We start from the raw sequence: 21,906 nt of genomic DNA, 5'->3' as shown, positions 1-21,906 counted from the left end.
ATATCTGTGTGGGTGTGTGTGTGTGTGTGTCTGTTGGCAGCTGTGGGTCTTTACATGTGTGTGTGTGTGTCTGATAGCAGATATGGATCTTTATATGTATATACCTGTGTGTGTGTGTGGTGGCAGATGTGGGTCTTTACATGTATATGTCTGTGTGTGTGTGTGTGTGTGTGTGTCTATGTGTGTGTGTGTATGTGTGCACAGAGCTTTGTAACGGCCTGGAATCCTATCCGAGGTTGAGATGCGAGGTATTACAGCCTCACACCCCAGCGTTTAATGAAATGAATGATGAGATAACAAGCAAACAAATCGGAATATTATATATATATATATATATATTATAAATGTATTTACCAATAAAATTAATCTAAAAATGCATACACAGTCTGGCTTTTACAAAGAAATAATTGAAACCCCACCCAACACTTCATATTTTTGTACAAATAAATTACAACACATAGACTTTTATTTTTCGCATAGTCAAATTACTTTGACCAAAAAAACAAATTATTAATAAATATACAATAATTTTTGGGGTTTCGTTTGCAGGGAAATGAAAACAACCACACAGGACAATTAGCCTACTTTTCTAATACGATTTCTATTTCAGCTCCATTTGAGAGATGGACTTGTTGTGTAAGCGTCTGGATTTCCGGTATCTGTAGGCCAAGAAGGCTGTGGAGACCAGGAGAACAATCCCCAGGACGAGGAGAACCCACTGTCCGGCTACGGCTGCTGCTTCATCCACATTCATGCCTAAGAAATCCACAGTAGAGGAGTGCTCCTCCACAACTGCAGGTGATACTGGACACAGGACACAGGAGAGACATGGACCAGTTTAATGCTCATGTTCAGGAATGATCTCTGATCCCAATCATATCTGAAGTGGTTCACATTTCTATAATATTCATGTCAGCCATAACATTAAAACCACTGCGGCACCTGTTAAGAGGTGAGATATATTAGGCAGCAAGTTCTCGTGTTGGATGCAGGATATATGGTCAAGCGTCTGGTCAGGGAACTGATTGACTGAATGGACAGTAGGTCTTATAGAGTGTTCCTGGTGTCCAGTGGTTAGTATCTAGGAGGGTCCAAAGAGGGACAACCGATGAACCCAAGGCTCTCTGGTGCATGTGAGGAGAGAAGGTTAACCTGTCTGGTCCGATCCCACAGAGATCTACTGTAATATGAATTTGCTGAAAAAGCTCTTCAGATGGTCAGAGTGCTCATGCTGACCCTTGGTCCATCACCAAAGGCATCCACAATGAGCGTCAGAGGTTTTCCTGGTCTGATGAATCACATTTTCATGTGAGTGTGTGTGTGTGTGTGTGTATTGCTCACCTGCGGAAGAAATGGCACCAGGAAGAAGGTGGAGGTAGTGTGATGTTCTAGGCAACATTTTGCTTGGGTCCTACATTCAGCCCAACTACACCCCTACATGGTGCACAGTACTTCCTAATATCAGTGTCCTCTTTCAGCTTCCTCATGCACTGCAAAAACTGTTCAGGAACGGTTTGAGGAACATGAATGAAGGCCAAGGTGTTGACCAGGTCTCCGATCCGATCAAGCGTCTGTAGGATGTGCTAGAGAAACTAATCCCATCCATGGAAGCTTCATCTCACAATTTACAAGATATAAAGGATCTGCTGCCAGACACCACCTTCACCACAACTTCAGAGGTCTTGTGGAGTCCAGGATTTGATGGATCTGAGCTGGTTTAGTGGCACAAGGAGGTCTACTCCAGATTAATCAGGTGGTTTTAATGTTATGGCTATTTCTTATCGCAATAAGAAGTTGTGTTGAGTGTGTGTGTGTGTGTGTGTGTGTGTGTTAGTCATGTAAAAAGAAAAAAAATCACAGCCAATAAAATCGCCAATTTTTTTTTATCAAGATTTACAAACACCAATCATTTTTATTTCAGACCATAATGAGCTGAGCATAGAAGAATTCTGATTTTTTCAAAATGATTCGTATTCGATTAGAAAACTAGACGCAATCACAATCACATTTTGGGACCATCGTTGGTCCAGTTTTAGTACATTGTTTCACCCCAAAGGTTGATTTTTGACCCATTCATGCAGAAGGATTTATCAAATTCAGCTTTCACACGTACTCGTGGTTGGTGTCCAGCTGTAGTCGGGCCAGCCGAGGACGTCACTGTTCTTCTCATTCTCCTGCTTTAGCCAGGTGATGAGGGGGCTGAAGTACTCCATCAGAGGCTGTACAGACATTACAGGCTGACCGGTGATCATGGTCATCGCCTCGGGCCAGGGTTTACTGAACCCCAGCTTCATCACATCACTAAAACAAAACGAGAAGGTTTAGAAATCCGCCCTATTATTTTAGAATTCTAAAAATACAGAAGTATTAGGCTTGTTATCCACCACATGTTTGCTGATGTGTATACTGTACTTGGATAAATCTGTAAGAAAGCATGTCTTGTGTTTATATGATAATATAACTGGTGAGCAATGGCTTTTAGTAGTTGTTTAATATGAATATGTCATAATAATTAATAAGTGACTGACCCGAGGAGTTTTCCTGCCTCTTTGGACTTATAGATGTCACAGTTGTGGAGAGGTCCGGTGTGACCCGCAGCTTCACACAGAGCTTTATGGAACTGGAACTGGATCACAAAGCTGACAAAGTATCTGTCGGAGAAAATTTGCACATAGATGTTTACATTTTTTGCAAAAAAAATACAGCATTTAGCAGACACCCTCATCTTGAGAAATATTTTTAGCTCATTTTTTAAACAAATGAGTATTAGGGGCCTTGCTTAAGGGCCCAGCAGTGGCAGTTTGGTGGACCTGGGATTCAAACTCACAGCCTTCTGATCAGCACCTTAACCACTAAGCTACCACATCTCCAATAATGTGATAGGACACATTAAAAAACACTGTACATTTACAAAGTGACCTCATTTATACACTTGGGGGTTAAAGGCCTTGCTAAACAGCACTGAGTGGGCAGCTCGGTGGTCATAGGATTTGAATTCCTAACCTTCTAAGCAGGAATCTCTGAGCCACCAGTACAGCAATAGCAGTGCAACAATGCTGAACGTTCACGTGAGACTTTCTGTGATCTTGAACAGCTTTTTAATTCACATGAGTACAGCTATCACACAAAGTCATTTAATGTGTTTGAATAGGAAGGTGTTTAAACTAAGAATCCTGTGTGTGCAGCTGAAAAGAAAAAAAGGAAATAAATAAATAAATAAACTACGCATAAAATCTCCTGCAAAATCAAACATTTTTGGATGCATCAATCACAGAAAAACTCTGCTTAATGCTTTCTGTAGTAAAGAAATGTAAACAGGGACTTGTATGCTGGATTCTCTACAAGGGATTTAAAAATATCTATCTATATATATATATATATTTATCACTGATACGATGCAGTTTTCCATGCTAAAGTCATTTGAAAGACTTCTCCAGTGTTAGTCACTTGTGTAGTAAAGGTGTAAAAGCCAGAGAGAAGGCTGCCTCTGATATAAGACAGAGAGGACTTTGCGCTCTGTGGTTTCTTACTAACATGACAGGCTGACCGTTTATGTCTAAAGTCCTTCAGATTGAGAAAAAACAACAGGCAGGTTAAACTCCGGACGTATTCGAAAAATGCTGATGTCATCTTTTAATAAATAAATAGATGATTGGAAAGTTGCCGTGGGGTAAAAGGACTTAAAAGGTATGTATGTTTTGTTCCTTACTTATGTAACTGCTTATGTCACATTGGAGCCTTTGCCTTTATATGACCATATTATCACATCAGATATCAAACCAGAGAAGTAGATAATATTTTATTTCAGATCATTAAAAGATTAAAGGACACAGCAATTGCTATAAAATGAAGAGATGATGATGATAATGATAATGATGATGATGGTTAATTATAAAACCGCTATCATTACAGTATGTACCTGATGTAGGGCACGTTGGCTGGGATGTGGAACTTTGCCCCTGGGTCGAAGTCTTCCTCTGTGCGGGTGACAGGTGGGCACAAGCCCTGGTACTTCAGCCTGAGAGATGAAAATGTAAAATAATAGCATATAAAACAATCCCAAACTGTGTGCACCATATCCCTCACAGTCTAAAAGCACTTATTCCCACTTGAATTTCCATGAGATTCTCACCTGAGATTCCACCACTCCTTGTTGTACTCCTCACTCGATATCCTGCCATCGAACACCTTCCACCTCCACTGGTCCATCAGGTAGCCGAACGGCAGGAAGGCGATTTTATCCAGGGCGATGCTCATCAGGAAGTTTATGGTGCTCTCTGTGTGCAGATTTAATTTGTAGTCAAATGACATACTTGTTGTGTTGTAGATTGTGATCAGTAAGTATAACATTTTATATGAAAACAGGGCTGGTCCATGGCTTAGGCATCATGCATGGCTAGCGGCAGGTCAACTCCTACATCTGCCAACAACTACGTGTCCTGGAGTACACCACAGCCTGCAATCATGCAACTTGATTCACGGTCACCTGGTTACTAATTACACATCTGTACACATCTTCACCCTCTTTATAAAAGCTTCAGTGTGACCTGACCTGAACTAACCAAGCCTTATTTTATTATTCTGTTTTTGACTTTTATTTGGATTTTGCCCTACTGTAGATGATCACCTGACATGTTTTAGCACGAACAGAATCGGTACACAATTAAAAATCCAGATGTGCACAATGGATAAATGGTCTCTAATCTTTCATGGACCTTCCAGTCCAGGTGCAAAAGATGCAAAGCTTCAGCTCTACATGAAGGGATGCTTTGTCGTCAAAAAGCCAGTGAAAGAGCTTACCCTGGTTATCCTCGACCTTATCGAGCAGGCCGATGGTGTGCAGGTGTTTGGGTGTGGACACCGACAGCGCCAGCACGTCTCCGATGGCCTCGTGGAATCCAGGGTTGGCGCCGTCACGGAACGAGATGGGCTGATCTTTATACTGCAGGAAATACTGCACATGGCCCATTTCGTGGTGCACCGTAATCAGATCGTCCATGTTCACCACTGTGCACTGTTTAATCCTAAAGAGACGCATCAAACATTTTCCATAAAAAATCATGCTAGCAAATTGCTAAATATACCCCGTTTTCATCAACATCGCTCCGGTTCCCTCCATGACTTTAGACGTACCTGAAGTCTTTGCGATTGTAGAAGTCCCAAGCCGAGGCGTGACACACCACTTCACGGTCTGCAGGTTTGGTCAGCATCGACTTGTTCCAGAATTCCCAAGGCATAGCTTCCAGGCCCACTGATGTGAAGAAGCTGTCGGACTCTTGGAACATCCGCAAAGCGTCCCAGCCCTGACAAAAATCCAAAACAAAGCTCAGCTTAATATCAGGTGAAGATATCGAAGAGATTCAACCATCATTTTAATTTAAAAGTTGATCCAAAACAACCGTGATATTGGATCATTATATACTCTCACGGTTAAACCAAGCTCATTAAAATCTCTAATACGTATATATATAAAACGTAGCTCGAATAAGAAGTCGAGAAAAAGCTTCAGCACCTTGTCTATCATGGATTGTGTGACGTCCACCTGGGTGGCATCGGGATACGGGTTCACCAAGTCCATGATTCCTGACCAGGTCTGTGCCCACATGTTTCCTGGAAAGAGTGAAAGACAAAATCTAGTTATTTAAAAAAAAAAAAATTGTTGGATTGGGTTCACTGGTCAGCGTCCGAGTGTGGGGCTCCGGAGCCGAGGTGCGCCACCGGGTTTCGAATTCCAAGGCCACTCAGTCATGTGGAAGCACTGTGTGTGTGTGTGTGTGTGTGTGTGTGTGTGGGTGTGGGTGTGAGAGAGAGAGAAAGACTTCATGCATACAAACTCACACATGCACATAGCTGTGTACTCAAACTCTCTCACACACACACAGATACACACACACACACACACACACACATACACACACGCGCGCGTTGTCACGCTTGACGGTTCTGAAAGCACATTAAATCCTGCCGACTCTTTTGGAGTTGCCGCAAACAGCATCTGAATATTAATGCGCATTCACAGAAATATGGAATACATATTCAGCCTCAGCTTCAAGTCCAAATATGGTGAATCACTTCAAACTCTTGAAAGGAGATCACACAGCTCAGTCAAAAGCAAGCCTTCCTGTTATGTATATCCTGATTCACTGAGCAATAATTACAGAATTTTATTGCCAGAGGCTTTACAGATTATTTTTAATCATAACCCATTTTTTTTCTCCAATAATGCTAGAACATTCAAAGGAAAAAATCAATTCCTGTGGCTTTCCAGCTCTTTTCCTGTAGTTCTCAGGTGTTACTGTGAATGATGGATTGGAGATCTAATACACTGGTTTACGTGTAACTCTTACCTAGTAAATGTGCAGGGATGGGCCCTTTAAGGTTGATGCGGTCCTTTCCATATTTTTTGAAGAGCGCTCTGCGTACATACGCGTGGAGGTTGAGATAGAGCGGCTGGAGCTCTGTCCACAGCGCCTCCAGGTCCTGCTCGAAGGTAGGGGTTTCATACAAAGAACGCCAGAAAGCGCCGTTGTCAGCGTGACCTGTTGAGGAAGGAATAGATCATGTGCGTGCTAATTAAGACGTTTATTTTATCAGCAATTTTCTGATTATTTACTATCCACAGCATTGTGCTTTACTCTAGGCTTCTTTCTCACAAAGGCCGCCTTCAGTCGGAGCTATTTACCGTTACTCCTGGCAGCTATGTTGGCAAGCTCCACATATCTCTTGTAGCTTTGGCGCAGTTCTCTTCCTGAAGCATTTCGCCAGCCTTGCCAAGCAAACAGCAGCCTGTCGTAGTCCCTGGACTCAGCCATGATCTGATTTAGGTCTGAAAAAAAGAAAAAAAAGTACATCAGACTGACATACCAGACGGTACATCTATACCAGACGGTACATCTATACCAGACGGTACATCTATACCAGACGGTACTAAATTGCGGTATTTTTTACTTTTTTTATTTTTTTTTGCACCAGTTCAAATGTTTTACAGTATCCCATTCAGATCGTTTGCCAGAAAAAAATATTTTAAGGTTAATTTAATTTCTCACAAACAAAAAACAGACCTAGGATTCTTTTCACATTGCACATTTTTTCACTCTTTTTCAGTAAATTTGTGTGTAAATGTTTATGGGTAAGACAAAGCGAGAGCAAATTTTCCGCCGGATTCTTAAAAGTTTCAGGACCGTTCACTTTACGCATGTTTAAATTACCCATAAAGTGCAAAGTGCATTCCAGACGCTGCTCGTTTTACATTTAGCCGCGCCCACAAAACTCCTTATAAGGTCATGCTCACGGAGGGCTAGAAAGACGAAATGACAACTCATGGTCAAAGAAAAGGCAGAAAGTTAAGGAGGTTATTTTGATTGGCTTCTGTACCAGTGAATATATTTAGCAAGGTAGCAGTATGTAAAAAGGCCAAAATTCGATTTTCATGAGCATCATTTCTCTGCGGATAAATCCGATCGTATTCCGGCTCGATAAACGAGGCCCGGTGTTTTCACGCGTGAAGGATGTCGGGTTTAAATCCCAGTGTAAACCCTCCTCGTGTAAGAAGGAATGATCTGTAAGGTCTTAGGTTGTTCTTAAGATAGTCATGAGATTATAAAAAATGCAAAAAACAAACTCACCTGGGTCTAGAGGTAGACATTTACCGGTATCTTCACAGACTTTAGCTACGCTGTACGTGGTCTCCATGGAGGCCAGCAAGTCATTGTACTATGAAAAGAGAGAGAAAAGGGGATTGGTGTAGATATAACAGATATAAATGAAAGTCCTGAAACTCTGCCTTCATCCCTGATTACAAACACTGCTAACACCTTCCCGTCTTTATTCAGCTCTAACCCCAGACTCTACAGCCCCAGCTCTCTTCTCAGAGTTCTCTCCTCAGGTAAAATATGCTGCCTGTTTGCACAAACTGTCACTTATTATTAGACTAATTGGTCCTTTTAATAAAAGCTTAGAGAATTCCCTTTTCCAAACTGCTTTGTTTATTCTCACTAACATTTCGGAAAAAAAATTATTTATTGTTTTTGGTCAAATACATCTCATGTGCTAGAGGTTGGGCCGTGTGATATGATGATATCAATATTTTAATTCATTATTTTACAATACATTCTTTTCTGAAATATTACGATTTATTTGTTTGTTTGTTTGTTTATTTGTTTGTTTTATTTATATAATTACAGACTGGAATCAGCCAGTGATATTAACATTGTGTACTTAGTCTTGTAAGATAGATAGATAGATAGATAGATAGATAGATAGATAGATAGATAGATAGATAGATAGATAGATAGATAGATAGATAGATAATGCTGAAAAAAGTTTTAAAGTATTAAAAAACATTAATAAATAATTAAACAAAAAATAAATAAAGCTGAAAAAAGAAAAAAAAATACAAAAAAATTCTACCATGATAAATCAATAAATAAATAAGTATATGAATAAATAAATAATGCTAAAAAATTGTAGATTGTTAATAAATAACAAATAACACCCATAATAGCATCAAATAAACAAATCAAACAATATTTATTAAAATGCATTTTATTTTTTTTATTTTTCAGCATTATGTAGGTATTTATCTATTTATTTATCTATCTATCTATTTATTTACTTATTTCTACATTGCTGCTTGTTATTTATTTTTTGTTTGTGGTCATTTTATAATTTTTGTTATTTTTCTCCTTTAAACATTTTTTAATTGTTTGTTTGATTATTATTATTTTTGAAAGCGTTATTAGTTTTTAATATATAAAATCAAATGAAACTAATGTTTGTAGGAATAAAAAAACAGGTTTTTAATGTAAAACTACTCCACCAGAAATCATGGCCTTTGAAAAAGATGAGGTTATATTCTGTCATATCCCCATCATACAGCTACTTGAGGTATATTCTGTAGTGTTAAAGTTTCAATCTCTCAATTTCAATCTCATGGCTTTATTTTTTCCTTTGGTCACCTACCTCTCTCAGCTGGGTATCAGAAAGTGCAGCTCTCTCCAGATCACTGAGCTTCTTCAGGATCCTCTTGACTGAGGCGTCCTGGAAATCAGTAGTGTCATATTTACGAGCCTCCAATCCGTAGGTCTTGGTGTGATTGGCCATGTCCAGGTTTTTCTGCAGCTGATTAATACAAAAAAATTGTGTAAAAACATGACCTCTATGCAGTGAAGCATTGTAGAGCGAAAGGAACTCACCATAATCTGCTTGTTTTTTTCATTGATGTCGGTGTTGTAGGCCCACGAAGCCTCGGTGTAAGCGTTCCAGACTTCCTCTGCCGTGGAGTTGTATTTGGATAGGAACAGTTTTGCTTGCGCCTCATCGGTTATTTTTTCAGCTGGGAATAAAGAACATGGTATAATGTGAATTCCCAATATAAGTCTTGTTAATGGGTGTAAATGCAAATTTTTCACTAATTGTTGTTGATCTTTCGGCTGCTCCCTATATGTGTGAGGGGTCACCACAGCAGTCCGCACAACAACACAGGTTTTACGCCGGATGCCCTTCCTGATGCAACCCTCCCATTTTATCCAGGCATAGGACCGGCACTGCATCCAGTGGCTGGGGTTTGGGCACTGGCTGGGAATCAAAGCCGGGTCTTCTGCATGGTAGGCGAGAAACTGACCACTGAGCCACCAGTACCGCTTTCACTGATCAGGGTGATTAAGCTATATTTTTTTACGCTTAAAGGTGCTTTATGTTAGTACGTTTGTTTGTATTTTTTTCAGAATTAGGTTTGTAACTGTTAGGTAGATTCGAAAGATTCAGTTGATTCAGTTGATTCAAATGATTCTTTAAGTTTCGCCTCCAGGCTCTCCAGAGTATCTAAAGAGTCTACTGCATCAAATAACTGACTAAAGGTCAATACAAACAAGCAACCGGACCAGAAATCGGGATTTCTCAGCAATTTTTATAAAACTACGGTTTAATGAATCGTTTTTTATACAGTTGTCATATTGGCTATGCAGCAATACAGTGTTTTGTCTCTGTAAATGATTCTATCCCATAATAGCTGTTTCTGAGCTTCATTTCCACCCATTCCAGAGAATCAGAAGTGTTTAACTACAGGATGCATCTTATGTAGTATGACTTCATCATCATCTTCTTCTGAGGAACTTGTTAAACCAGCTCTTAGACTCACTGAACAAAACCGTCATCATTGTCTGGAATACAATACTGAGCATGTGTACAGTTGAACAGAATAATAAATATAAAACTCCAGCAAATAAATTAGTTCATGAGAATAAAAGCTGGGACATTTCCACAGTGTTTGAGAACGTGTCTAAATGCAGTAGATGCATGGGGTTTAAGGTGAGATGAGTTTTATCGTCTGAAACAAAGCTCTTGAGCTGCATGATATCGACTGCACATCAAAGCAAGGATTGAAAATGTGTCATAAAATACAACCGCTTTTCTTACACGCACTTGAGATTAAGATGCTAATATGATAACCGTATGCTACCACGATGTAAACAAAGACATAAACATAAACACACACACACACAAATAACACACACACTCTGCTGCTGTAAGACAGCCTTTCCTATCCGATTCAATCCAGGTCAAAGAGATCAGTGTGAGAATCAGTGAGAAGTTCATAGCTGTAGATTACGAGACCACTCGGTTTGGAGGAGCAGACAGGATTAAAAAGCAAGGAGCTGCTAACTTGTACCTGCAGGACTTCCGACACACCCCTAAAGTCACACCGGGGTTGCCAGGTTCACGGTTTCTACACCATGTTGGAAGTGTTTTCAAAGGAGATTTTAAGGTGGTGAAGAAGAAGAAGATTTCCAGTTCTCAAAAGATTTGGGCTAGTCTGAGATGTTTTTGAGCAGTTTTTGAGATTTAGTTTTGGATATTTTATTTGTTTGTTTGTTTGTTTGTTTCGTTACGTATGTGAAAATACCTAGAAAAAATGTCAATTTTTCCAAACACTATTATACATTTCATATTTTTAAAAAATGAGATCAAATGACCATAAATAGAAAAAATAAAAATATATTATTTGCTTGATTTTACACAGGACAAGAGTCAAGCTTTAAACAAAAAGAAAAAAAAAGTTTTAATGCTAAAATTAGTTTTAATAGTCATGTATTTGGTTTATTGTAATCGTATGATTCTACACAAACAAATGTGTATATATTCTAATATATATTATATCTAATATATATTATTTGTCTGTATAAAAATTGCACTTTCCTGAGATGCCACTGAATTGTAACATATTTTAATTTGGTGTAGCTTTATTGTCTCCACCCTGATAGTTACACTCAGAACTTACCAATGTCTTCTGGGTAACCTTGTGGAACAGGAGGCATCCAATCGAAGTCGGGCCAGCCGAGCGTTTCGCCTGACCGCTTGTTCTGTTCCTCTAACCAGGTAGTGATGGGCTGAAAGTACTCCATGAGGGCACTGGCATCCATTTTGTTTGTGTTCAGACTCTCCTGCAGCACCTCAGTCCAGGGCTTCGAGGAACCAGACTGCATGATTTTCCTTTAAAGATAAAAAAATGCTCATCCTCAGGGTGCATCCTAAAGACATCTTGTATAATAAGTCTAATAAATTCTGATGCATCAAATACGCTACTAAATATAATGTTGCCTCTGGTTCTCTCATTAAGAATGTATTTATATATAATTTATATCATCATTCCTGTAAAGCTGCTTGTTAAATACAATTGAATTGAATTGAATTTTCTGAGATATTCGAGCAGGACTTCTGGATTAATACATACTTTAAAACATTCCCAGCTTTGGTTGATTTATAGATGTCACACTTATGCAGCGGTCCAGTGTGTCCAGCTTCCTGGCAAAGCTTCTTATGAAACTGGAACTGCAGGATGAAGCTCACAAAGTACCTGAAAGACAGGAATTTAGACCGTATATTCACTTAGCTGATTCTTCTGCATCAGCCATGAACAAATCAGCTCTGGTTTCAAATAGAGGACCAGGTGTGTGTGTGTGTGTGTGTGTGTGTGTGTGTGTGTGCAGGTTTTAATTCCAACCGAGCAGAAGCTAAATCTGATGGTCTATTGAAAGCCAAGATCAGCTGATTCATGAGGTGGAATCAGGTGTGGCTCCTGCTTGATTGGAAGATAAGATAAAGATAAGACTGGACACCTCTGTATTAGACAAAAACACTGGTTTTGTATTCTCAGGCACTGAGACGTTGCTGTTGGTGGATTTGCAATTTAGCAATTTCACCCTTCTCTGGTTCTCTGGTTACCTTTCTAGAAAACACCAATTTTTCTAGAAATCTTTCTAGAAAACACCAATTCAATCTCAAACCATAAGTAGAGCCCAAGTGCCTGATAGTAAAGGCACCATTTAAAGATTTTGGGAAATGTTCTGCTGCCTTCTGGAAAGTACTACAGACTAAGGTTAGAGGAAACCTCATAATGAAAGGGTTTTGTACCAAAACAAGCACTTTTTTGTGTGTTTTTGGGTGTGCAGTGTGCTGTGAGGGTTCTGTCTCGAGTTGGGTCACTCATCATAATCCTAAATGTAGATCTGAGATTTTTAGTAGAACGCTAATGGGATAAATAGCTTTAATTCGCATAATAATAGGGTTCTTATTGCTCTGAGAACATGCTAGGTTAAGTTTAGCTAGCTGGCTGATGGACAGTGTGGAGAACAAAAGCCTTTATTTCGTTTCACCATGTTTTCATTTTTATTTAATCCAAATAGTGAAACCTTCAGATGAACTGGACGATCTCACCTGATGTATGGAGTATTTCCCGGAATATGATATTTTGCACCGGGGTCAAAATACTCGTCTGTCCGTCTCACTGGTGGACAGATACCTTGGTATTTTTTTCTGTGAGGTACAGACATCAGATGAAAGAAGAAATGTTACAAACAGACACTACAGCAGATTAAAGCATCCATCTAGACATAAAAGGATGCTGCACCTACCTGAGGTACCACCACTCTGAATTGTACCGTTCAGGTGGTGTGCGTCCACTGAACACACCCCAGCGCCATTGATCAATGAGGTATCCGAAAGGAAGGAAGGCTATCTTCTCAAGTGCCATCTTTAACAAGTAATTGGTGTCAGTTTCTAAAAAAAACACCAAAGCAGTTATTAGTCAGATTAATCCATTTCAATACTGAGTTTTATTGATTATTTATAAAGGCTTTGTATAATTACCATTGTCATCAACTAGAGTGTCAAGAAGGCCAATAGTGTGCAGATGTTTTGGTGTCGATACAGAAAGAGACAGAACGTCTCCAATGGCCTCATGGAAACCGGGGTTGGCTCCTCGCCTGAAGCTGACTGGTTGGTCTTTGTATTGGATGTAATATTCTACATGACCCATCTCATGGTGCACAGTAAAGAGCTGCTCCATAGTCACAGCGGTACATTGTTTAATTCTGTCAGGGACGAAGTATAATTTATCACAAAATTACTTAAAATGGCTTTCCAGGCTGATCTTAACCCTGGGTTTTTGAGAAATGTTTCACACTTGTCATTTAGAAACAAGGTTTTTTATGAAACCCTGCTCTGAAGCAGCACTTTTATTTTGAACTCCACTTTGTAGTGAAAAACATCTACAGTCTGAAACGATGACGTGTTCGAATTAGCTTAGCAACAGAAACTCAATCAGACACTGAACAATGCGTCCCTTATATCACGTGAAAACCAGGACGTAGATGAACAACACTTGACAAAAACAGCTCAGTAGAGTCAGCCAGCAAAACACTGGAAATCACAAAAGTGAAAGACGTAGCAAAGGGGAAAAATTAGACACTGAATAATCAGTGGAAGCTGGATGTCAACGAACGCCTGGTCAACTACATGACACAACTTCAAAATAAAGTTTTACACCTGAGCACGTTTTTTATCTTTCACAGAAAGCTGGGAAAGATAAAAAAACCTGCTCAGGTGTGGAACGACAGACCTGTATTTTTTCTCGCTGATGTGAAAGCATGAGACGAGCCGTTAGTTAAAGCGGGCACACGCTGGATTTATCCAAATAGAGTTGCTGATTCAGCAAATATGCAAATAAGAAGGTTGCACCAGGGTTTAGGAATGTAGAGTGTGAAACATCAGATTATGAAGATCCAGGATTCAGAGTTAATCCCAGGTAAAACATGAGCAGTGTGAAACCTCCAGCAATTAACCCAGGATTCTGTTTAGTCTGAGTTTATAATCACATAGGGACCTATTTCAAGTGTGAAAAGCCCTAATGAAACCTTTGTAGACAAAATTCTGTGTATATTTATAAATCTCTGCTCACCTAAAGTCCTCCCGGTTGTAAAAGTCCCACGCAGAGGCATGGCAGACCACCTGTCGGTCATCAGGCTTCTCCAGCATGGACTTATTCCAGAACTCAGCAGGCATCGGCTCCAGTTGAAGAGAGGTGAAGAACTCTTCAGCCACTTTAAACATATGGCGGGGATTGTAGCCCTGTGAAAAGAAAATTCATTTATCATTGTGCTTTCTTCATTCTCCAGGAATCTCTTTGTGTATACCAATCTTTCTTGGGGATTTTGGATCTGCTACCGGTTCAAACTCTAACCTTACTTGTGTGATATAGCTTATCATGATGTCCTGGATGGTGGACAGGTGATTCCTGGAAGATTAACATGGATTATTAACTTACTTGCGCAACCATTTTGTCAGTCACGTCCATGTTGGGCTTGTTAGGGAAAGGGATCATCATGTCATAGATGTTGTTCCAGCTTTGTGCCCACATGTTTCCTAAAGAACGCAACACATACAAGCTACATCAGTATCGTTCTTTCTGTACAGAGAAAGCTCTGGTACCATAGAAACTGACCAAGCAGATGGGCCGGGATGGGGCCTTTGAGATTGATGTACTTGGGGCCGTAGTAGTTATAGAGCTTTCGACGCACAAAGGCATGCAGGTTCAGGTAAAGTGGCTGCAGCTGCTTGAACAGGTTTTCCAAGTCCTCCTCAAATGTTGGAGACTCGTACCAGGAACGCCATTCTGCCCCAGTGTCGGCAAAACCTGGAGACGACACACAAACACAATCTCGTCACATCCTGTCCTGGATCTCCTGAAAGTTCTTCTAACATTCTTTCCAATCTCATGTTCATTTTCCACCATGCTTTTCTCTGTATGTTAAATGAGATGCTCACCATCCATAACGGAGGCTCTGTTGCTCAGATCAACAAATTCAGAGTAAAGGGGTTTGAGTGGTAATCCAGAGTTGTTGTGCCAGCCTTCCCAGGCGTACAGTAGCTGCTTGTAGCTTCGGGATGTGGCTAGAATCTTTGTCAGCTCTAGAAATACACATAAACGACTTTAAAACCTGTTGAAGAAATGACGTTCTGTGGAATCTTTTTAGCAGCTATCAGAAATTGGAAAAATTAAAAGAAATGTGTATGTCTATAGGAGTTTATTTTTCCAAATGGTGTTTCATTAGCATTAAAAATGTCACAGAGGAAAAGAAAATGAATTTGAAGAATTTGAAAGGACAGGAATACAAAGCCAAAAGTTTTATGATCACCTGCATATTTTTATACTTGAATGAAATGAAACTGTTGTAAACATGTAATTTTACTCATCTGCCTATGCTAAAATTATCATCCTGTCATTTAACTGAGGAAATGGTTTGTTTGGGGTTGGGATGTTTCGTGCTATTTTATTTAAATGCTGTGAAAGGGTCAAGCATTTTGCTTCTTTTTGTGTGTGTGTGTGTGTAATAGCTTTAGTAGTTTTACATGCCGTTTAAATTAACCCTCATTCCACATTTCTATAGTATATAAATAAAATGTGGTTTACTAAAAAAGGAGGACTTTACTCACCAGGTTCTAAAGACCAGCACTCTCCTGGTTTGGGACAAACCTTTGCAGTGGAATAGATGTTTCCCATCTGACTCAGAATTAAATTGTACTAGAAACAACACATAATGCTTTCTTTAGAACTGGATGGAAGTGCGATTAAAAAAGTACTTAAAAAAGCCCAAATCTGAGATCTCAGACTACAAGACTGTGATACAGCATGAAGTATATGTCTAATCTGTGTGATGTTATTCACACCAAGCTCTAGTTAGTGCTAGTTTTGCAGACTAACCCGCTCTCGCTGTGCTGCAGGCAGGTTGGCGGGTCCCAGGACGTTGATCTTCTTGATGAGGGTCTTCAGTGTCGGATCTGTAAAGGTGTTCAGGAGTGTGTCTGAGAAAGTTTCCTTAGCCAGCTTTCCCCATGCTTCTGTGAAACTTTGCTTCTCCAGATTTGCCAGCACCTGTGAAAAGCATGAAAGTGGTATCATTAAGGTGCCTAAAAAAGAGTTTTACAGCTGATGAATGAATGAAAAAAAGGAAATTAGTATCAGTTCCTGTTGTGGCACTCAGGGAACTCATCATCATCTGAATCGCCCTGGATTTAAGATTTAAATCTGTAACATACAACACAGTTACCTACAGGGTACAACTTGCAGTGAAATGAAAACTGCGTATAAATAAGTTCTCTCGTTTTATCTGTCTCGTGTCTTGTGAGTCCGTTCTTAATCCTGTGTCTGTATGTGGTTGGATTTGTCCGTCTACGCGTCAGACTGTAAGTTAAGAACTGAATCCGGCGTGTCTGTAAAACTTAGCCTAACATAAGCTAAGCTAACCGCCCACAATATTTACATTCATGCATCAGAAGAGACAAAACAGGCTAAGCTTTTTTTTTTCTTTTTTTTCTTGGAACTAAATAGGAAAAGCATTTGGCTTCTGGTAGAACATCAGAGAACCAAGATAATGGATGTTTAATATTCAAGAGAAGCATTTCATTTACATTGCCAGGAATATTGTTATTGCTAAGAGTCTGTGATTAGAGACAAAGCTTTCTAAGCACTTAGACATTAAATTCAGGACGAGAAGGCTAAACAAATATTTAAAGAATATAACGTTAATAGCATATGCGCAAAAACAGGATTGTGATTTGTCTGAGTGCCCCATGACTCTGTTACACTAAGTGAGGAAGAAGCTTTATCTTTATCCTGCACTGAGGAGGCACCACTCATAAGTCACTCCCCTGTCAACATCTTTGACCAGAGATGACCGCGGATCTTTGAAGACATCTCGGGTGTCTCCACCACTGATTAACAAGAGGAAAGAAAATGGCGGTCTGTAAACATTAACTTTGGCCTCGCTTTGTCTTGTTCTGGCGATCACATTTCTACACTCACGCCTCAGTTATTCAGGAGCAGGACCATCACAGGTTCATGCCATGTATTTCCTTTGACCTTAATGTCTGAAAATGATAAGCACAGACATACTTTCTTCTATTATCGTTTCCAGGACCTTGATCACACTGGTATGGAAAAAAAATAGAGGCAGAGACTCAAAACAACTACAGAAAAGGAAAATGCAGGAAATTAGTTGAGTTTGTTTTACTGATAAAGTTCAATCTACCCTAAAAGGACTTGTTGATATCTAGACATATTACTTGTGTGCTTTCTTCTCACATTTACGTTTGCCTGAGACGACCTCAATGTTAGACAAATGATACTACTGATCGTTGATACCGGATGTGATATTTCATCTTGTCCCGGTTTCCACTCCATTATTTCACAGCATCAGCACTTTAAAGTTTGGTGTCTCTCTTTCATGGAAGTTTTTTTTAGACTAATTAAAAATCATCTTGACTGAGTCCAGCAGGCACTGCTCTTTGATCCAGTCCACTGGTTGACCCCACTCGCTTACACAGATGAAATTATAGTCAGTGTGTTGGATGTTATCTGCTGTTATCTGAAGTGCTGGATGGTGTTGGTTGGATTACGACTTATAAGTCATACAAGACGTCTCAGTAGAAGAAAAAGTGTGTGTTTAAAGTGTAGACTGGTACAGAGACAGCTTACTACAGCTTTATCTTGATGCTGTAGCTACAACATGAGTTACTCATCTAAAATCCAACCACCTTCTGCACTACACACATCAGCTAAAACTGGAATCCCACCGCTTGTCCTACACAGGGTCACAGGGAGCCTGGAGTCTATCCCAGAGGGCAGTGCACAATCACACGCACAGTACAGACAATTTAGAGATGCCAATCAGTCTGCAAGACATGCCTTAGGACTGGGAAAGGAAACTGGAGTACGCAGAGGAAACCCTTGAAGTATGGGGAGAACATGCATAATCATCAAACCCTCAAGCTAGAGGTATGAGGCAAACCAATAATGACCATTATACCTGTTTGAAACACCAATGATCTTCTCAAAATGAGGAAAACATGTATGTTGTGACAAAACTGAGCAAAATAAAATCGAGCACAAAGGATCATATCAACGGACTCAAGAGAAAATAACTCAATTAGTACACTTTACATGTGATAAAATGTTCTTCCTAATGTACATGCTCTTCCTCTGTTTCAGGGGTTTCCTCTGGGAACTCCAGTTTCCTACCCCAATTCAAAGACATGGATCGTAGGCTGATTGGTATCTCTAAATTGTTTGTAGTGTGTCAGGAGTGTCCTGCACCTTGTTCTCCATGACCCCTGGGATAGACTCCAGGTTCCCTATGGCCCTGTGTAGGATACAGACTAAAGAAGTTTGTATGAATGGATGGATGGATGGATGGATGGATGGATGGATGGACTACCTTTTATCCAAGTCAGTTGGGTTTCTGGGTAACCAAAACATGTGACTGTGATTTGTCCAAAACTGTAGTATTATCCTGCCTAGTGTTAACCTGACTGCAAATATATCCCACTAAAAGATACAAGATGGATTAGGAGTGACCTTCTGTGTTATTTTCTTGTGGTATGTAGTCGCTGGGCTTTGTTGCTTCTACATGGCTGTGTTTTTCAGAACGAATTCAGCCCCACACCTCTGCTCAGGACAGAGGCGCTTTGATCACCTCATTTGATCTGTCCAGAACAATAGACATCACACCAGGAGAGCCCCAGGTTAGGCTCAGTGCACCGCATGCAACTCTTTGGTTTGGTTCTTGATTCTAAATTTCAGCTCTCTGGAGTGTCCTGTCGATGAGGTCAGAGTGTGGTCACACCTGTTGGGTGTAACAGGGTTGGGCTGCTACCCGCGTGCCCAGCTGACAGTGTTAAACAGTGTTGGGACAGCTGTGTGGAAAGTGAGAAATTTTGCATGGTGGGAATGTGTGTGGGTCTGTGTGTGTGTGTGTGTGTGTGTGCGCTGAGAGAGTAGGAATGCATAATCCTCTGAATCAGCATGAATCTCCTGATGATGACCAGCACATCTTTACATAATTTTTCCAACATTACACAGTATCCTACATGTATACATCTAGTACAGGCTCGGCATTGAGATTTTAGACCGTTAGAGCAAGCAGCTGCTTTACCATACACTGTATACAAATGACAATTCATTCAATCATACGCTGATAGCATTACACACTGAAAAGCTGTTTCTCATTTTTATTTCGTTTCCTAGAACAAGTGACACCCTACAGAAGACATTTAGCTTCTTTATTGCTTATTTTCCATGTTCTGGCTAAGTTAATCATAGGTCCTTTAAATGTAATGCGATAAAAATACCACCATAAAGAAACCATAAATGTGTGTCATTTTATGGCCACCAATTACATCAGGACGGTTTTGGAAGACAGCCTGGCATCCGGACAGCTCTGGCTATAGCGGTCCTGCGAAAGTCTTTTATAAAGCAGCAGTCATGTCTGCATCTCTTTTTAAAGCCAGACACATGTGACACACAACTTCTAACAACAACCACAATGACGGAGCATCTGGCATGCACCATGACTCATACCTGTTGCTGGGAATTGTAGTTCGTCAGGTTGGTGTTGTACTCCCAGCTTGCCTCTGTGCTAAAGTAGAACACTTGCTCAGCAGTCGAGTTGTAATCACTCAGAAACTCAGTGGCCCCGGCCTCTGTGGACTGGTACATCCCAGGCTGCCACTCAGGTCTCAGAGTCACCCCGGCTCCAACTAGGGACAGCAGCAACACAGCCCAGTGCATTTTGGGCTCCACGGAATGCCGAGAAACTCCAAGTAAGAGAGCAAGCTAAAGATCTAAAAATAAACCTGGTTGCTGTGTGGAGCCCTCTGCAGAAGTGTGTCTAGGTGTGCACACCTCTGGATGGTCCTTTCCAGTGGGTTTTTTTTCTAGCTCTCTCTCTCCCCTCTCTATCTCTTCCCCCCTTCCCCCTGTCTGTCTGTCCTTTATTCAGGCTTGGAACACTCGCAGCTGGCGCCTTTTAAGTGGAGTTTAACCCAGCCCACACTCTCTAGCAGCCTTCCACTCACAAGCTGATGGGAAAAGGGTTCAATCCCTCCTTTTACACCCCCTCCTTCGTCTCCCTTCTCTCTTTCTCTCCATTCCTCCCAACTGCCCACCTTCCTACTATCAAAGCTTGCTCTCTTTCTCTCTCTCTCTCTCTCTCTCTATTTTCCTTACAGCACCCGTCTATCCCTTCTGTTTGTGCTAGATAGAAAGTGATAATGGGAAGCTTCTGAGCCTAAAAGCCCTCACTACAGCAGCTGCTATTGACGATAATGGTATCACAGGCAGAAGATGAGCTGTGCGCTCTGTGCTCTCACTCCTCAATCACGGCACTCCGGAGCTGTCAAACGGAGAGCTATATTCTCTCATAGCTTAAAGTGAAAAGGGGGAAAGAGTGTGGATTGTGGATCGGAAAGGAGATTTTTCAAGAAAAAAATAGAACATTTTGAAGAGCGATAAGGACAAGAGCTTAGGAGGGTACCGTGTGATTTTTGGGGGCAATTATTCCTCTCTCAATGCCATTTGGGGAGAGAAAGACTTAACAGCTTTCCACGCGCATTAGCACTCGAGTGATCTATCTCCTACAAACACAGGGCACCTCCTTTTTTTGCACAGTTGTTGGCAAGAAGCATCTGAGAAAGTGCAACTAAATTATTCATGTTGAAGGTTCTAGTGAACTTAAGCAGGCTGTAACAATCCAAAGGTCTTCCTCGTGACACATTTATAATCCTTGCCCTCACCGTCAAGTGTTTAGTGTTGAGTCAAAAAGAGAAGTGTTATTGCCTTGCATCAGTCTCTTCAGTCTTTTGTCTGGAAATAAGCTAGATTTGCAAGATTCTTTCTTTCCTGCTAAAGATGATGTGTTGTGAATGAATTACTCCTTTGATCAAAAAGTGTCTTTGAGGCAGACACTTTTATTCGGAGACAAAAATAAACGTTAAATAGATTGATAGTCCGATTTAGTTCACAGCTAGGCTTTCACTCCTTAGCTCGCTCTGTATTTGCAGAGCCACAAGAAGCATAACATCATCTGGCTGTCAATAACAGAAAACTGTCTGTCTCTCAGCAACAGAGTGGTGTGAGCTTGCGGGCAATAGAGCAAAATAGATTACAGCGAAGAATGAAAGACCACAATAGAAATGAGATTCATTGTATTGGGTCACACTGGCTTTGTGATAACAGAGAAATTGCAATTGTTACAACAGCAATGAAGTATGTGATGAGACTGAAGGCAATTTCTTCCCAGCACTGGGTAATGTTGGGGGAAAGAGGAAAAAATAATGTTACACAACCATGGCAGTTGTGCCAAAAACCAAACCCCTGAGCCATCTTTAAGTGGGAGTTTTTGGAACTCGGTCCATACGCTGCATATAGGGAATTGCCATAATCATGGCCAGTTGACTATTATCCATGAGAAATCACTCACAATCCTCAAGAAAATAATGTTATCCCTTGAGGTTTTTTCCCTTTGGACACTTACCCAGTGTGAAAGCCAAATTAAACTTCATTCACTGAGCTAGAAAAACTGCAAAGCTACAAGACCACACTACTCCATGGTGCAAGCTTAAATCTTTCCATTTTATCAAACACTCTAAAACTGATGATTAATGATGATTCCTGTGGAGAATTTGAGTTTGGCAATGCACACTGCAACGTTTAGTGTCTATACCAGGATCTTTAGACAGGCAAAGACAGAGTCAACTTACACACTAATCAGAATAAAACCACATATATAACCA

General features: G+C 40.4%; 1 protein-coding gene across 2 annotated transcripts; it reads right to left on the bottom strand.

The window, feature by feature from the left end:
* Positions 1-373: 373 nt before the first annotated feature.
* Positions 374-20,120, bottom strand: ace (angiotensin I converting enzyme (peptidyl-dipeptidase A) 1). 2 transcript variants are annotated; one of them, XM_058407283.1, is made up of 25 exons: positions 19,694-20,120; positions 16,040-16,210; positions 15,772-15,859; positions 15,103-15,246; positions 14,780-14,971; positions 14,603-14,700; positions 14,237-14,406; positions 13,147-13,370; positions 12,912-13,056; positions 12,715-12,813; positions 11,732-11,854; positions 11,279-11,490; positions 9,195-9,334; positions 8,962-9,120; positions 7,626-7,713; positions 6,683-6,826; positions 6,348-6,539; positions 5,513-5,610; positions 5,134-5,303; positions 4,801-5,024; positions 4,133-4,277; positions 3,920-4,018; positions 2,529-2,651; positions 2,114-2,301; positions 374-804 (listed from the first exon to the last, which is right to left on the bottom strand). In XM_058407283.1, the coding sequence occupies exons 1-25, from the start codon at positions 19,901-19,903 to the stop codon at positions 602-604; spliced, it is 3,849 nt and encodes a 1,282-aa protein (XP_058263266.1). In that variant the 5' UTR covers positions 19,904-20,120; the 3' UTR covers positions 374-601. The 2 variants fall into 2 exon arrangements, with proteins under 2 accessions (XP_058263266.1, XP_058263267.1); XM_058407284.1 differs by lacking the exons at positions 11,279-11,490; positions 11,732-11,854; positions 12,715-12,813; ... (7 more) ...; positions 16,040-16,210; positions 19,694-20,120 and adding an exon at positions 10,515-10,668 and having other exon boundaries at positions 377-804.
* Between the last annotated feature and the right edge of the window lie 1,786 nt (positions 20,121-21,906).

Source organism: Hemibagrus wyckioides, linkage group LG13, assembly GCF_019097595.1.
Source record: "Hemibagrus wyckioides isolate EC202008001 linkage group LG13, SWU_Hwy_1.0, whole genome shotgun sequence".
NCBI classification, from domain to species: Eukaryota; Metazoa; Chordata; class Actinopteri; order Siluriformes; family Bagridae; genus Hemibagrus; species Hemibagrus wyckioides.
The sequence above is the reverse complement of the archived record's forward strand: the minus strand, read 5'-3'. Positions and strand labels throughout refer to the sequence as shown.